We start from the raw sequence: 17,212 nt of genomic DNA, 5'->3' as shown, positions 1-17,212 counted from the left end.
TAAAACAACAACATAATAGCACAAAACAAAAGTTAGACAATGATAAACAGGAACGGAAAAATAAAAAGAGGGCATTACTTAAATGAAAATAAATCTAAACATTTAATAAAGTAAAAAGTTTGTAGGACATGTTCTGAGTGCTTTTGGGTTAAGAGTGAATGAAATTGTAGTGAAGTAATGTTTTATCTCATGCAAGAACACCAAAAAAAATGGTTTACAATTTGAAAACTTACATTTGTGAATGTAAAATCTACATAGGAAAATAAGTAGATTTATAATAAAGCAGGCAAAAAAAAAAAAAAAACGGTTTTGGGATTCATGGAGAAATTCTTCAAGATATTGCTTGAGATAAATCCACTAACATCTTTCTAAAGTTGCCGAGTAAAATTGCATAACCAAAACAAGTGATGAAGAATTTTTAACTGGGTAAATATTATGAATTAATTTAAAGGATATTTCTTTGACTTTGTAAGGAAAACTTTGGTGTATAGACCATATTTTTTTGCCAATTTAAATGTTTAAATTTAAATGGCACAATGTTCTCAAGGAATAAAACTCTTACTTTATAATTTCTTCCTTTTTTTCAGTGAAACATCTCACCAATAGGAGTGTTGACAGGTTCAGGCAAAGATGATGAACTCCAAGAGAAAGTATTATTTTTGAAAAGCATGAGTATGCCAGATGGAATAGCATCCATAACTGTGGCAAACTCTTTGGGAGTTACCGGATATTATATTCTGAAAGAAACTCTGCATACCTAAAAAGCAGACCTTCGTTATTAAAGAGTTGTCTAACATGAAATATTCCATTACAGAACCGGTGATTATAGAACAAAGACTTATTCTTAAATAAAACATTCCTATTGTTCCATATGTAACACCGACGAGGTGAAAAAACTGCTTGTAAATGAGAGTTCATGCTAAAAGAACTTGTTGGTGAATGTTAGTTGACAGGGAGTTTATACACATCATGTTCCAGTACTCATCATGACTCGAGAGATTCAATGCCAGTCCAGAGGAATACTGGAAAATTGCTCACAGGACAAGTAAGGTCAACTTACAACTCCATCCAACAACTCCATTTAAAAATAAATTTCTTTAAAATTGTTCAGTTGATAAATAGATAGCATAGGCCAATTACAGCTTTCCCAAATCATAAGTCTGCTGTGCTACTACATAATGTAAACAACCTTGTGTATTCATTTACAGCAGCAGTTAAAATGTTAATGTAGTGCTAGTCATTTGTCCTGCAGTGGTTATTGATTCGTTCAGCGAGATTTATGAAACTTTTTCAGTATTTCTTTGGGAAGCATGAAAAAATTGTAGGGATTGATTAGTTCTGGGTTCCCCAAACTCGGTCCTGGAGGGCCTCTGTCCCTGCAGAGTTTAGCTCCAAAACAACCCTGATCAAACACACCTGAGCAAAGCTAATCAAGGCCTTCAGGATCAGTAGAAACTCACAGGTGTGCTTCTTGTTAGTTAATAGTAGTTACTAGATTGTTAACCCTTATGCTGCATTAGGGACATTTTTGGTCTTTTGCAGTTTAATTTCTTTGACCATTTTGGCTGTTTTAATGTAAATGGTATGAAATTTGGCAAAATTGTGACTTTTTGGATACATGTAAAAAATGTGATCCCATTTTGCAAAATATGTATAACACACACTGTGTAGATCAAATAGTAACACTCAGCACCATAAAGACCAAAAATGGCCCATTGAAACCCATTAAAACGTTGTTTAAATCTGAGGCTGTCAGTAATACATGAAACATGATTTTTGCACAAACATCCTTTCATTTTGAAGCAAAAGCATTATATTTGCATTATATAGTGTATTCCACCAGATGACGTCACTACATATTTATTCCCTATGGGTGGAAATGCACCTTATTTTAGGCAATAGGCAATGTTTAATAGGTGGCCATTTTTGGTCTCTAACGCGCTAAGTGGGATTTTTTGCAAAGTGGGACTGTGATAATCCAAATCTAAAGTTTTCTCTTTGCATTTAGTTTATTGAAAATAATTGCATTTTTGTGTTTTTTCCTCTTATACAAATCGATGGTTTCGCAAACAAAACTGGTAATTAAAGGGTTAAAATCCTAAAATTGAATACATTTTTGGTAGTTATGATGAGGACTGATGCTGGTTAAAAGATTTAACTTGGTAAAAGTGGAAAATAATAATAATATATAATATTTTAGGCAATGTTTAATATGTGGCCATTTTTGGTCCTTAATGCACTCAACGGTGTTAAAAAATCTAATGCAGCACAAGGGTTAATATTGTGTTACTCATTGGTTCTTGTGTAGTTAGTCATTAACGAAGGAACTGTATTATAAAGTATTACCGTTTTTATATGTTGATAATGATATTGATTGATTGATATTGATATACTTTATTGTCCCCGAAGGGCAATTTGTTTTGGACACTGTCCATTCCGTAGCTTTACAAGACATAGATAAATGAACTAAATTAATAACTAATGATTTTTACAATGGAGATTAACCATAACTATTACTTTTAATCATAACTTTTGACTTTATGTTCAACGAAAAAGTTTTCTGAACTATTATTCTTGTTCCATGCACTGCTTGAGTGATGACACTGACACGAGTATTTTCACATTGTTGCTTTACTGTTCATTCATCTTGTATACAGTAACACTCAGTGTTTACTGAGCATGTGCAACACAACAGAGGATCAATACGGGTGTCGGAAGAACAACACATGCAACACTTACAATGCAATTCTTTTTTTTTATTTTTTATTTTTTTTTTTATTAGGGACCATGTACAATTTCTAGCATAACTGTTGCCATTTTATGCATTGCACCAGAGTTAGCCATAAACTATTTTACATCTGTAGCAGGATACAAATAGAAACAATCCCCCCCCACCCCCTTCACACATGCAAAAAACAAAACAAACAAAAAAACAATCATAACCATTTAAACCAGTTCCCCTTTTCAAACATTCAATACTAATTTTAGATTCAATTACTGTATTAAAGGGGACATATCATGCAAAATCCACTTTTTTTAGCCCTTAAATGCATTTTGTTGTATATTTGGAGTGTTTATAAGTACAGAAAAGATGAAATTATTCTCTTCAGGTGATTCATTTATATCTTTATATTCTGTTTGGGTCATATTTTTCAACCTGTTCAGATTTTTCTGTTGTCTATGACGTTTTTGAGTAAGTGCGTCACCGTATTTGCAGCGGAACTGCCAAATAAGGACATTGACTACCGGACCAACACTTCGAGCAATCCGCCATTATTATTTCTCGCTCCGATTTTGTAGTCCGAGCTCAATGATGCAGAAGTTACGAGAGGGCAAGTCAAAATGTTCGGTTGTTGGATGTACGTTAGTGACCTGAAGCACTTCAAGGATTCCCACTTCAACAACCTCCGCCAGTAAAGAAGGGTTTGCCGATTGACTTCGTCTGAATGAGAGGTCAATTCCTTCTATCTTTGGAGACGACGAACAGAGCATTTCGATAAGCTGTAAATATCGTTAATAAAAATAAAGTACTTTTTTAAAACACATGTTGGTCATGGTTTAGCAGTACCTTTGTCTTTCTTTGTTTTTGTTTTGAAGTAACGTTACACGTCTGTAGTATTATTGTTCTTGAGTTTCATCAATGGTCATTTAGCTGCGTTGTTTTCTGATGCTTTTCTAAACGTATCATATTATCAATACAGATTGTTTGTGGTAAGATTAGACCATAGTCATTTATCTTGTCAGTGTGCTTGTTTTAACAAGAGAAATAGTCGACTTTCACTAATAACACAAAACAGTTAACTCACATACCAATACATCCATATTGTAACGCTTTTACTTAGAATGAACCGGATAGCTCACCTAAACGGTTGTAGACAGGTGTAACGTTAAGCAAAGACTCAAGACGTAGCTGATATTCCACCGTGGTTTATTATCAACGTCGTCTCACGCTCATATGGGCATCTCGCAACTCATACCGCTAACAACAACTGCGTTACCAAAAAGAAATAAAAGCAGTAGAAACGGCTTACACGCATACATGCGCTCACAGCTCGCGCTTCACATGTCGACTGACCACACTGAGAGCGGAAGTCACAGAGTACATACTATTTTAAAGGCGCAGTACCTTATTCTACTTGTTACAATATGAAGAGGTTGTTCTGCAGGTTCGTCGTCGTCTTTATCAACTCGCTCGCTCTGGCTCGAATATGTAAGGCTTGATGGACAAGTCTTCTGTTGTTGACATTTTATTAAAGTGGGAATAAAAATGTTCTTTGAAGGTATCGTATATAATCGTATATCTCTAATCAAACTACAATAATGGCCGAACGTGGGGAGTTGAACTGACCGTGAACTCATCGACCTGGAGAGCGGGCGGGGTGTGACGCATCTCCTTTTTATTTAAAGGGGACGCATTGAAACGGGTCGCTCAAAGACGCACATCAGAAAAGGGGTAGAAAAGGGGCCTGTGGAGCTATAATAATGAGGAATTCAGACCCAAGCATTGCAGTTATGTTTTATATAGACCACAATGGTATGAGTTATATGTAAAAATGAACGATTTAAAAGCATGATATGTACCCTTTAAATGTAATTCCATCTTTTGCTTATTTACAAGTTATGGAAATGAACTTTACTCACTTAGACACCTTCGGGCAATGATTTTTCATATGTTTCAGTAGAGCATATGTTTGGATGAAACTCTTCCCACATGAGGAGCACTGGTGCGGTTTCTCTCCAGTATGAACTCTCTCATGATCTTTCAGGGTTCCTGACCGAGAGAAACTCTTTCCACAGTGTGAACACTTGTACGGTTTCTCTCCAGTGTGAACTCTCTGGTGCGTTTTTAAGTTGCCGGAAGAAGTGAAGGTCTTTCCACAGTCAAAGCACACATCAGGTCTCACACCAGTATGAATTCGCTCATGCATTTTTAAAGTCTGTAGTCGTGAAAAACTCTTTCCACATACAGAACAAAAGTGAGGCTTTATAACAGAATGAACATTAAGGTGACTTTGTAAGCCTGATTCAATAAAAAATGTTTTATCACACTGATCACAGCTGAATGATCTCACTCCAGAGTGACGGTGCAGATGCTCTTTGAGATCTTTTTGTAACTGAAACTCTTTCCACATTGAGAGCATGTAAATCGTTTTTCTCCAGTGTGAATCCTCATGTGCACATTAAGGTGTCCTTTATGACTGTAACTCTTTCCACACTGAGAGCATGTATAAGGCTTTTCTCCAGTGTGAATCATCATGTGTTTGTTCAGCTTTGATTTAGATTTGAAACTCTTTCCACACTCAGAACAGATTCCAGATTTTTCCAGCTTGTTTCTGTGTGAAATTCACTTCAGTCTTTGAAACGACTACATTTCTATCTGTAACAGGTACATAAAGTTTAATGTTAAATACATGTTTAAGAATTCACACAAAATTGTTTGTTTACATACACCAGATATGACTGCCTAATCGAAGTGCGAGTCCCATTCCCCTTTAATTGTGGTAATGACATCATGACTCATAATTTCCTTTTCTGTCTCCTCCTTTTCCTCTTTGCATTGGTGATGCGGAGGAGAGGTTTGGTTATTTTGGGCTCTTGATAATCTTTCCTAATCTTAATTAGAATTTTTACTATTATGTCTATATTTTCACTCTAATCTATAATATTATTTTACCTATCTGTGTGGTTATTTTTGTCATTTCAACCCCACGGCTCAAATGTGGAAATGAAAGCACACGTGATAAGTGTACATCACGTTTGTTTTATAGAGTAAGCGAGGGTGACTCTCACACTAAGAGGCTGATTACATTTGTTTTATATCAGGAATAAAAGATCGGTGAAACTGCTGAATGCTGTCCTGTTATTCTTATACCAACCAAAACACAACGCAGAAAAGAGACAAGTTACACATCTTTATTTGTGAAATAATGCGGTTATTGAAACTCGTGCTTTTTTGTCTTCTTTCACAAACAAATTAAATTCCCATCATTCAATTAAAGGATACATGAGAAAAAAATATAACATTGTTCAAAATATCAATTCAGCACAAACCCTACAAAAGTCTACTAGTATCTAGTTTTAGATGTTATTGTTATGTTTTATATGTGTTTTCATCTTAAAGTTTCTCATCAGTCATTAAAGAGAATGAAGGAAAACACCAACCTATTTGTTCCTCTGTATCTTCATCTTTTATTCTGCAGGGTTCTTCCTTAATCTCCATCTTTACAATAGTATGTCCGAAGTTTCTCCTGGAATAATTCCTCCTGCTTGCTTCTTCTCCTGTGGGAAGATGGGAATATTCCCCAGCATTTAAACTCTCATGAACGGCTGTGGGAGCTTCACTGACTGAAGGAGTGAATTGTGGTCGTTGTTGCTCATTTAGCAGATGATCATCACACTTGCAATCACTCGAGATTATCCAGGTGCAAATCAAGCTTCAAATCAAGCTCAGTGTAAATTCAAGTGTAAATTCTGTGATTATGGAATTTGGCTGTTAAGTGGTGATGCACACTGTAAAAAATTTCTTGTCAAATTAACAGTAACTTACTGGCAACAATTATCCAGTACTTGCTGTATTTCATTTAACAGTAAAATTACCGTAACACTAACTACAGTACTGTTAAGCATACTGCAAATTAAATAACATTATTTTACTGTAATTTCTTACCATATTAAAGTACAGAATTACACTGTTAATTTTTAATAATACTGTATAGTATGAAATGTTATTGTATTTATTTTATAGTGCTACTGTGTAGCCTGTAGAAAATCCGTAGAAATATTATTTTAACTGTTAATGGGAAATAGAAAAAAGAACAATTGAAGCTTTAACTGCACAAGGTTTATTGTGTATTTTCAAACACATTAGTACATTTACATAATATACATTTAAATACATTAATACAATTAAATACATTAATAATAAAAATGTAATATAATACAATAAAAATCATGCATGACAATCATGAACAATTATGCATAAATACATGCAAAAATTATCATGAACAGGTAAAATAGAAAAGATTAAAGGGGTGCTATCTGATCAATCTATTAGAAAGATAGTTCATAACAACTCATCCACCCACTCCCTGCTGGGGTAAAACAGCTTAAACTAGTCTAAGATTGTCTATTGGTTTGAGATAGACTGTCTAACTGGTCAGTTGCTGATTTTAAAGGGTTTTTGGCTGCTTTCTATCTAAGGGACCAGATTTGCAGGGCTGGGAGACACATATAAACTTATAAACTATAAAAGCTTTTACGAGTAAACCACCAATCCAGATGAGTATAACAAAATGACAAGTTATCCAGTGTCCTTTAAAAAAATAAAAAAAATAAACACAAAACAACCTCATCATGCACATGTGCCATGAAAAACTTGCATTACGGTATCAATAATTATTTATATGCAGACTTATGTTCTAACTTTTGCAATAGGAAGTTTTCTATCCAAGCTTTTATGCAATTAAACCTTAAACTGTACAGTAACGTTTATTTTCACACAACAATTCTAAACAACTTGCAGATAGACAAAATTCACAGATGGATAATAATCTGTTTAAAATGTTCTCAGTGGGTCAGTACTGGACCAAGGTATAGTAGTAGTTAGATAAATAGAATAATTAAATTAGATTAGATTTACAATTCATCGGTCGTCAAGATGGATAGGGGTCTTCTTAACATGCACAGCTCACACCTGTGGAAAAGGAGAACAGACAAGACAGTTAAAATATAGTACGTTTTTGTTGTTGTTTTGGCTAAACAGCAAAAACAGAAAAAATGATGTCTAAAGTGTAATTCACTTAATACTAAAATCTTGTTTGTTGGACTGTTGTTTAAAATCAATTCATTTACGATCACGTGAAAATGTAGGCTAAATCTTGCTTGTGTGATACTAAGTTACATGACTTAAAAAAAGATTGACAAGGCATCGTTCCCTTCAAATGAGTACATGTCAGTTTACACATAGTAAAAAAAAAAAAAAAAAAAAAATGATATTATAGCCGACAATACTGTAGCTAGTATATGCAGTGAATGGTTCCTACCGGAACACCCCCAGGCAGTTTGTGTAGTTGGTATGACCCGGGGTTTTTTTGTTGTTGTTGATTAAGTTCGCTAGTAAAGTGTTCAACACCAGGCTAACTCCCTCGTGTATGTGTCGTTAATGATAACCAAAGATTAACAAAGACCACAACAAATACTGTAAATGTCACACATAGCTTTGTATTTTGGACAAAAATACACCTTGGGCGCTTTCCGCGGTCCAACTTTATCACTGAGGTAACGTTATAATGGCAGAACGCCAGGTCAGGATTTACACGAAAATAAGCGTGAAAAAATCAATAAGAGGAATCGGCACTTTAATTTTATAACAATAAATCCGAATCCTAACCTTGGATGTCCGATTTCAGGATACATTTATCGATTAGCAATTCCTAACCCCTGTAAGTCATAAAATAATGAACGTGCAGGCGCTTCCACCGACTTAACGTGGTAAATAACAAAATGATTAGACCATTTTGACCGTATAAGAGGTTACATATGAAATATATGTTAATAAAATCACATTTAATCAAGTAAGGCTATCAACATAAAAGAAATCCGCGTCTGACTTATACAGACGTTATCGAACATTCCGCGGCCACTTCTTTCTAACGTTAACGTAAGTAACTCATATGGTTTGCATAAAAATATGAATTACTAACCAGATGTATGGCGAAAACGTTGCCGACCGACAGCGACGCGATGCACGGACTGCGTGTTCTTACAGAGGGAAGGGAACTGAAGAGTTCTTCATAAAATGGCAGCTTGTTGTGGTTATTTTTCGCGGTCATTTCGTACTAATGTATTTGAATTTACAGTAATATCCCAAATGGCTACATTGAAGAGTAGCCTATCATATATACATATTATATTAAAATGTCTAGAATATATTAAATTGAATATAGAAATCGTGGTCAGCTATTCTAAATAACTTTAAAGTTATTAGCTAGAATCCGTTTGCATACACATTATAAGAATTATTACTTACCAGATGAAGAAGTTGCAGGTCGGCAGAAAAGACAGCAGCACCACTGACACGACAGAGAAACTCTTCCAAAGTCAAATATGCTCTCATGCACACCCCACTGACATAAATTATGTCATAAATTATGACTGTTAATGGTCAACCAGTGCTACATTTTTATTTTAAATGTAAGAATAACATTAGTAGGCTAGCAATTTTACCCGTGGAACTGTGTGTGGTGTTTTTCGCGGTCAATTGCACTGCTGTATTTAGATTAACAGTAACTGATAATTTCCCAGAATGCATTGCAATTCTACAGTAACATACTGTCAGCTGTGTGCACAGTACATAACTGTTGAAAAAACAATTTAATACTGTGAAAACAACTAAATCTACTGTAACTTACTGTACATAGATTATACAGTAAGAAACTGTTGAGAAAAACAGTATAATCCTGTGAAAACAACAGAAATTATTTACAGTGCACAATTCTTGTCATTCATTGCATCTTGTATTGAGTGTAGAATTTATGTTACAAAGAAAAAAAAAACTTGTACGAATTGAGTGACTTAACAGATTTCCTTGAGTAGCCATGTAATCAATATAAGATAAACCCACATTTTAGTCTGAGCCTGTGTGTGGGGATGTGTATGCGTGTGTATGTGAGTCTCGTCTTTTCTATCCCTCTTTCTCTCTTTCAGGTGCAGCTCAGGTTACAGCAGCATACCACATCTGGGCTGTGTGGACTCCACTTGCACCGCACCTGGGCTGTTTTGACTCCACGTGTACTACATCTGGGCTGTGTGGACTCCACCTGTACCACACCTGGGCCATGTGGAATCCACGTGTACTACATGGGTGCTGTGTGGACTCCCCATGTACCACATCAGGGCTCTGTGGACTCCACATGTACCACACCTGGGCTGTGTGGACTCCATCTGTACCACATCTGGGGTGTGTGGACTCTACATGTACCACATCTGGGGTGTGTGGACTCTACATGTACACATCTGGGGTGTGTGGACTCTACATGTACCACATCTGGGGTGTGTGGACTCTACATGTACCACATCTGGGGTGTGTGGACTCTACATGTACCACATCTGGGGTGTGTGGACTCTACATGTACCACATCTGAGGTGTGTGGACTCTACATGTACTACATCTGGGGGGTGTGGACTCTACATGTACTACATCTGGGGTGTGTGGACTCTACATGTACCACATCTGAGGTGTGTGGACTCTACATGTACTACATCTGGGGTGTGTGGACTCCAGGTGTACCACACCTGGGCTGTGCGGACTCCATCTGTACTACATCTGGGCCATGTGGACTCCACCTGTACCACATCTGGGGTGTGTGGACTCTACATGTACTACATCTGGGCCGTGTGGACTCCACATGTACCACATTGGGCCATGTGAATTCCCTGTGTACCACATCTGGGCTGTATGGACTCCACCTGTACCGTGTAAACACAAATAGCACAATGTAGCTATTTGTACACATGTAGCACAACATTTTTTATTATTTTTTTAACTGCACAGCTAAAAATGTAAGCTACATTTTTTAGTGATTCATTCCACCAGTATGGAACCGTGAATGAGAATGTTCTGGAGAGGGATTTTGTGGCTCTCTGTGATGGCATCACGAGCTGTCACTCAATGACCGATCACAGGCTTCTGGTAGGGATGTAGACTTGTAGTAGTGAGCGTAAGTATGAGGGAGCTGATCCTGTGGTATATCTGTAAACGCCTTTTGGGCTCCTTGAAGACAAAATGAGCTGCAGCATTCTGGATCATTTGTAGAGGTTTAGTTGCACATGTTGGAAGTCCAGCTAGAAGAGCATTGTAGTAATCAAGCCTAGATATGACCAGGGCCTGGACGAGAAGATGTGTTGCACGCTCAGTTAGGAAAGTCCTGATATTCCTGATGTTGTGCAGTGCAAACCTGCATGATCAAGCTATCTTATTAATGTGGTCTGTGAAGCTCAGCTGCTCATCAAAGATTACTCCAATATTTCTGACCGAACTTGATGGGGTGATTGATGATGAATCTAGCTGGATAGTTAAGTCGTGCTCTAGAGACGAGATTGGCAGGGAGGACGAGAAGCTCAGTCTTTGCCAGGTTGAGCTGCAGGTGATGTTCCTTCATCCATGCCGATATGTCCGCCAGACAGTTTGAGATCCGTGCAGCTACTGAGGGAGGATCATCTGATTGAAATAAGAGGTAGAGCTGGGCGTCATCAGCATAGCAATGGTAATAGAAACCATGTGCCTGTATAATGGGTCCCAGTGAAGTGGTGTAAATGGAGAAGAGGAGCGGTCCAAGAACTGAACCCTGTGGAATCTGAACCCAGATCCAGGAGAATGAGAACTGATGATTCGGAAGAAGCTTTTGCCATCCGCAGGGCTTCGGTGACCAACAGCAAAGCAGTCTCGGTTGAATGCCCTTTCTTGAAGCCAGATTGGTTGACATCCAGCTGGTTGTTCAGAGACAGGAACCATGATACTTGGTTGAAAGCAACTCGTTCAAGTGTTTTCACAATGAATGGTAGGAGAAAGACAGATCTGTATTTCTCTAAAAGCGATCGATGTGTTTAACATTGTTTTTTCAAGCAGTTGAGTTACCCGAGCCTGCTTAAAGGACAAGTTCGGTATTTTACAATTAAAGCCCTGTTTCAAGATCGTTTCTGATTAAATAGAATGGTTAGGATTGTTTTTTAGACAGATGCTGCTGTCACGAGAATTTTCGGTTTCTGTGTTAGCACCCCCCCCACCTTTTTTAATGGTAGCATAGGTGCACAGGAACAATCATTCATAAAAACGCATAAAACTTTAGTTTACAAAGACGTGAAACTCACCGAGTGGTCTGGGGTGTTTACTGATATGCTCACACAAAAATCGCTGCAAAAAGATGCCTTCCAACAGGTGTTTTACCATTCGTTATAAAACTCTAGACCTATTTTTCCGAACGCCTCACAGCCGGACATTCTTCCGTTGAGAGCTTGAATAATAGACAATCCAGCCCAGTTGGTGGCGATAACGCACCTTTGCCAAATGCAAGCAAACCACTTTATGCACGCGACTGCATAAGACAACAGAAAGAATACAAATAGGCCCATTTCCGTTTCCAGGCGGCGGTGTAATAATGGACATCACAGAACATACAATACAAGTCAATGGAGTTGGACAAAAACTACGATAAAACCTGTTGGAAAAGCATCTTTTGCAGCGATTTTTGTGTGAGCATATCAGAAAACACCCCAGACCACTCGGTGAGTTTCACATCTTTGTAAACTAAAGTTTTATGAATGATTGTTGCAGTGCACCTATGCTACCATTATAAAGGTTGGGGGTGCAAACACAGAAACCGAAAGTTCTCGTGACAGCAGCATTTGTCTAAAAAACAATCCTAACCATTCTATTTAATCAGAAACGATCTTAAAACAGAGCTTTAATTGTAAAATACCGAACTTGCCCTTTAAATGCTCCCTGCCATAGCCTGCTTAAATGCCATCTGCCATAGTGACTGATGAGCACGGCGCTTTAAGCTGGTGAACCGCTGGTGTAACTTTGTTTTTGTTTTGTGTTAGTTGCAAAATTTCCGTTCCGTGCGGAACACTCGCAGTAGCATAGTCTTTACGATTAATTAAGTGTTACGTTTTAAAGCGCGGCTAATCATTTTTAATTCGCTATTAAAAGTGTGGCTAATCCTTCGCCAGCGGAGGAAGTTCAACCTACCACAGGAGCTGCTGATTCAGTTCTACTCAGCGCTTATTCAGTCTGTCCTATGCACATCTATCACTGTCTGGTTTGGTTCTGCTACCAAAACAGACATCAGGAGACTGCAATGGACAGTCCGGACTGAGGAGAGGATTTTTGGTGCCCCCCTGCCAACCCTCCAGGACCTGTACTCTTCCAGAGTGAGGAAGAGAGCAGATAAAATCCTCACAGACTCCACTAACCCTTGACACCACCTGTTTGAACTGTTACCGTCAAGACGACGACTCCGATCACTGGCCACAAAAACATCTCGGCACAGGAACAGTTTCTTGTTCCCACAGGCCATTTCCCTCCTGAACAGTTTATATGCTTCCCAAAGCATATTAAGTGCAATACTCCAACTGTTTTATGCAATATCTTAAAATCAGGTGATATTTATACGTAGATAATTTATAATATTTAAAACACTGTAAATACACTCATAATCTGTAAAAGCTTATCCTGACTAAACCCAACTGTGATGCTTTTATTGTAATATTTTTTATATTGTAATTTTTTTTATTATAATTTGTATTTGTGCAATGGAAGCCTCAGCGCCAAAACAAATTCCTTGTGTGTGCAAGCACACTTGGCAATAAAGCTCTTTCTGATTCTGATAGACTACTGTAGCCATTGTTTCACAAATGCCCCATATGTTCAATGAAAAAGGAAAGTTTTCTGAGCTATTAGTTACATCTGTATGAGATGACCATACACTGCTTGAGCGATGACACTGACACATGTATTTTCAGATTGTTGTTTACTGTTCAGTTCATCTTGTATACAGCAACACTCAGTGTTTTACTGCACATGTGCAACACAACAGAGGATCAATACGGGTGTCGGAGGAACACCACATTCAACACTTACAATGGCGTCCACAACCATTTAAACCAGTTCCCCTTATCAAACAATCAAACTTCAATACTTATTTTAGATTAAAATACTGTATTAAATGTTATTCCATATTTTGTTTATTTACAAGTTATGGAAGTGAACTTTGCTCACTTAGACATCTTCGGGCAATGCCTTTTCTTATGTTTCTTTAGAGTAAATGAATGGCCGAAACTCTTCCCACATGAAGAGCACTGGTACGGTTTCTCTCCAGTATGGACTCTCTGGTGTGATTTTAAGTTGCTGGATGAAGTGAAGGTCTTTCCACAGTCAGAGCACACATAAGGTCTCACACCAGTATGAATAATCTCATGGCGTTTTAAAGATCCAAGATGTGAAAAACTCTTTCCACATACAGAACAAAAGTGAGGCTTCACACCAGAATGAACTTTAATGTGTGTTCTTAAGCCTGATTCATAAACAAATGTTTTCTCACACTGATCACAGCTGAATGATCTCAATCCAGAGTGACGGCGCAGATGATCACTGAGATAGCTTCTGTAAATGAAACTCATTCCACACTGAGAGCATGTATAAGGCTTTTCTCCAGTGTGAATCATCATGTGTTTGTTCAGCTTTGATTTATATATAAAACTCTTTCCACACTCAGAACAGGTTAAAGATCCTTTAACTCCAGATTTTCCAGCTTGTTTCTGAGTGAAATTCTCTTCAATCTTTGAAACGACTGCATTTCCATCTTCATTTGTGAAATAATGCGTTTTTAGAAACTGATGCTGTTTGTCTTCCTTCACTTCCATCAGGTCTAAAATAAACAAAGTATAATTAAATTAAAGGATTAATGAGAAACAAAAAATAAACATTTTTCAAAATCTCAATTCAGCACAAATCCAGTTTTCATCTTAAAGGTGCTCTAAGTGATGTCACACGTTTTTTAGGCCCAAACATTTTTTGTCACATACAGCAAACATCTCCTCACTATCCGCTAGCTGCCTGTCCCCTAAACACACTGTAAAAAAAAGCGGTCTATGCAGACAACCCAGGCTCCACAAATGGCAACAAAGACAAACGGCGGCAACCCGTCCACAAAACATAACAAACTGTTCCAGCCAATAACTGACAAGAAGGCCCTGGGGGTGGGTTTGGGGGGTCAGTGCGCAGATGAGGAGGAGGGAGGGTCTATCTAGCTTCCGCTTTGTTTGAAAATACTTTAAACGTCAACAAGAAGTCACGTCACCCGACATCGCTTAGAGCACCTTTAATGTTCCTCATCAGTCATTAAAGAGAATGAAGGAAAACACCAACCTATTTGTTCCTCTGTATCTTCATCTTTTATTCTGCAGGGTTCTTCCTTAATCTCCATCTTTACAATAGTATGTCCATAGTTTCTCCTGCTTGCTTCTTCTTCTTCTGTTGGGATATATTTCCCAGCATTTAAACTCTCATGAACGGCTGTGGGAGCTTCTAAAATCTAGTTCCTACATTATTTTTCTATGCATTGACTTGTTGGGTCCTCTAACCTGCAATATGGCCTTTAAGATATTTTTGATTAAATCTGAGAGCTGGATCACTCCTCCATAGGCTTCTAAGGGTGTAAAACTTGCCGGCCCAGAAAAGTTAAAGAGATCGTTAAGTGATTACAGTGGCTCAATCTTTAGTTTATCACGCGACAAGAATACTTTTGGTGTGTAAAAAAACAAAGCAGTTTGCAGTTGATGGATATTTGTGGGATGCACATCCAGGGCATCCCAAAGATGCTCTATTGGATTGAGATCTGGTGACTGTGGGGGCCATATTAGTATAGTGAACTCATTGTTATATTCAAGAAACCAATTTGAAATGATTCAAGCTTTGTGACATGGTGCATTATCCTGCTGAAAGTAGCCATCAGAGAATGGGTTCATGCTAGCCATATAGGGACGGTCATGGTCAGAAACAATGCTCACGCTGGCTGTGGCATTTAAACGATGCCCAATTGGCACTAAGGGGCCTAAAGTGTGCCAAAAACAAAACATCCCCCACAACATTACACCACCAGCAGCCTGCACAGTGGTAACAAGGCATGATGGATCCATGTTCTCATTCTGTAGACGCCACATTCTGACTCTACCATCTTAATGTCTCAACAGAAATCGAGACTCATCAGACCAGGAAACATTTTTCCAGTCTTCAACTGTCTAATTTTGGTGAGCTCTTGCAAATTGTAGCCTCTTTTTCCTATTTGTAGTGGAGATGAGTGGTACCCGGTCGGGTCTTCTGCTGTTGTAGCCCATCCGCCTCAAGGTTGTGTGTGTTGTGGCTTCACAAATGCTTTGCTGCATGTCGGTTGTAACGAGTGGTTATTTAAGTCAAAGTTGCTCTTCTATCAGCTTGAATCAGTCGGCCCATTCTCCTCTGACCTCTAGCATCAACAAGGCATTTTTTCCCCACAGGACTGTCGCATATTGGATGTTTTTCATATTTCACACCGCTTTGTAAACCCTAGAAATGGTTGTGCATGAAAATCCCAGTAACTGAGCAGATTGTAAAATACTCAGACCGGCCTGTCTGGTACCAACAACCATGCCATGCTCAAAATTGCCGATTTTGAAAAAAGCCGATTTATTGACGCAAAACTCGCAAGGCAATTTTTCTATGCACAGCTAAAATTACTTGACTACATTCACTGTTCTGGCAGTTCTACAAGGTGCCTGAAAAGGACAATAAATTTGCACATAAATCTTTGCGGAGAGCAGAAACATTGCAATGACATCAACCCAACAGCAAGAAACTAGGGCTGAAAATCAACCTGAAAATCAATCCGTGGCGGTCAGCGTTGATATTGTGGCGGGCCGCCAAAAATTAATGAATGTATGGGAAACCCTGGAAATACATAAAGATAATTTGCTTGTGAATGCTTTTTATAAATACAATAAAGGTAGGTCTAAATCCAGGTAATCACTTGTATCGATGTTAAAGGTGCAATGTGTAACAAAGTTGAGTATCTATTAACAGAAATGCAATATGACATCCATAACTATGTTTTCAGTGGTGTATAAAGAACTTACTTAATTAGCCGTAATGTTTTTATTACCTTAGAATGAGACATTAATAGCTCCATAACCGAGGGAATCCCCTTCTATGAAGGTCGCCATGTTGTGACGTCATATTCCTACCGTAGCAGAACGCGAACAAACAGCGCTACAGAACGCGTTTCATCACTACCTTGAAAGAGAAGTAGCAGAAAGCTGGAAGCTAGCCTTACACTCCGTGAGTAGTGACTTTTCCCTTGTGAGTGGTGTAAAATATGTAGTTGGGATTGTTTCATGTAACTTAGTTCTCCCTCGCTGTGTTATGGGTTTGTTATGTTGGGGATAGATGTGCTGTTACGTTCGTGAGACAGCTGATGATTAGTATTCATGTCATTGACCGTAAAACAGTACGTTACAGGAATCACTAACCCGTCGATAGAGACTTTTACTAAAGTCTTTTATCACTAAAGTCGATCGCGAAGAATTTTAAAAATCAGAGAAAAAAAGCCTATTGTGTGTAGTAAATAGTATCTATGGGATGCGGAGATGACATGATTGTAACAGCGCGCGCACTTCCGAC

At 38.0% G+C, this 17,212-nt stretch overlaps 2 protein-coding genes and 1 long non-coding RNA gene across 3 annotated transcripts in view; 1 reads left to right on the top strand and 2 right to left on the bottom strand.

Moving 5' to 3' along the window:
* Positions 1-17,212, top strand: part of LOC120473977 (uncharacterized) — a 139,638-nt gene that overhangs the window by 91,458 nt on the left and 30,968 nt on the right. The gene's annotated exons all lie outside the window — the stretch shown is intronic.
* On the bottom strand, positions 4,638-16,365 carry LOC120473995 (uncharacterized). Its single transcript, XM_089123856.1, has 4 exons — positions 14,927-16,365; positions 13,809-14,426; positions 5,197-5,259; positions 4,638-4,945 (listed from the first exon to the last, which is right to left on the bottom strand). The coding sequence occupies exons 1-4, from the start codon at positions 14,982-14,984 to the stop codon at positions 4,638-4,640; spliced, it is 1,047 nt and encodes a 348-aa protein (XP_088979982.1). The 5' UTR covers positions 14,985-16,365.
* On the bottom strand, positions 6,827-9,470 carry LOC148970755 (uncharacterized). The gene is made up of 2 exons (XR_016147814.1): positions 8,703-9,470; positions 6,827-7,693 (listed from the first exon to the last, which is right to left on the bottom strand). It is a non-coding gene; the product is annotated as an uncharacterized LOC148970755 (long non-coding RNA).

Source organism: Pimephales promelas, chromosome 19 (assembly GCF_988280905.1).
Source record: "Pimephales promelas chromosome 19, fPimPro1.hap1.1, whole genome shotgun sequence".
NCBI lineage: Eukaryota > Metazoa > Chordata > Actinopteri > Cypriniformes > Leuciscidae > Pimephales > Pimephales promelas.
Note: the sequence above shows the minus strand (reverse complement) of the source record. Positions and strands in the feature narration are given on the sequence as shown.

Bases quoted from the DNA above. Each gene is read 5' to 3' on its own strand.
- LOC120473995 (XM_089123856.1), bottom strand. From the start codon at position 14,984: ATGGAGATTAAGGAAGAACCCTGCAGAATAAAAGATGAAGATACAGAG. The intron at 5,260-13,808 runs ATAAGAAAAGGC...AGCTGAACAAAC, and splicing joins TTCATTTACTCTAAAGAAAC to ACATGATGATTCACACTGGA. The intron at 4,946-5,196 runs ATAAAGGACACC...AGAGTTTTTCAC, and splicing joins GTGTGGAAAGAGTTACAGTC to GACTACAGACTTTAAAAATG.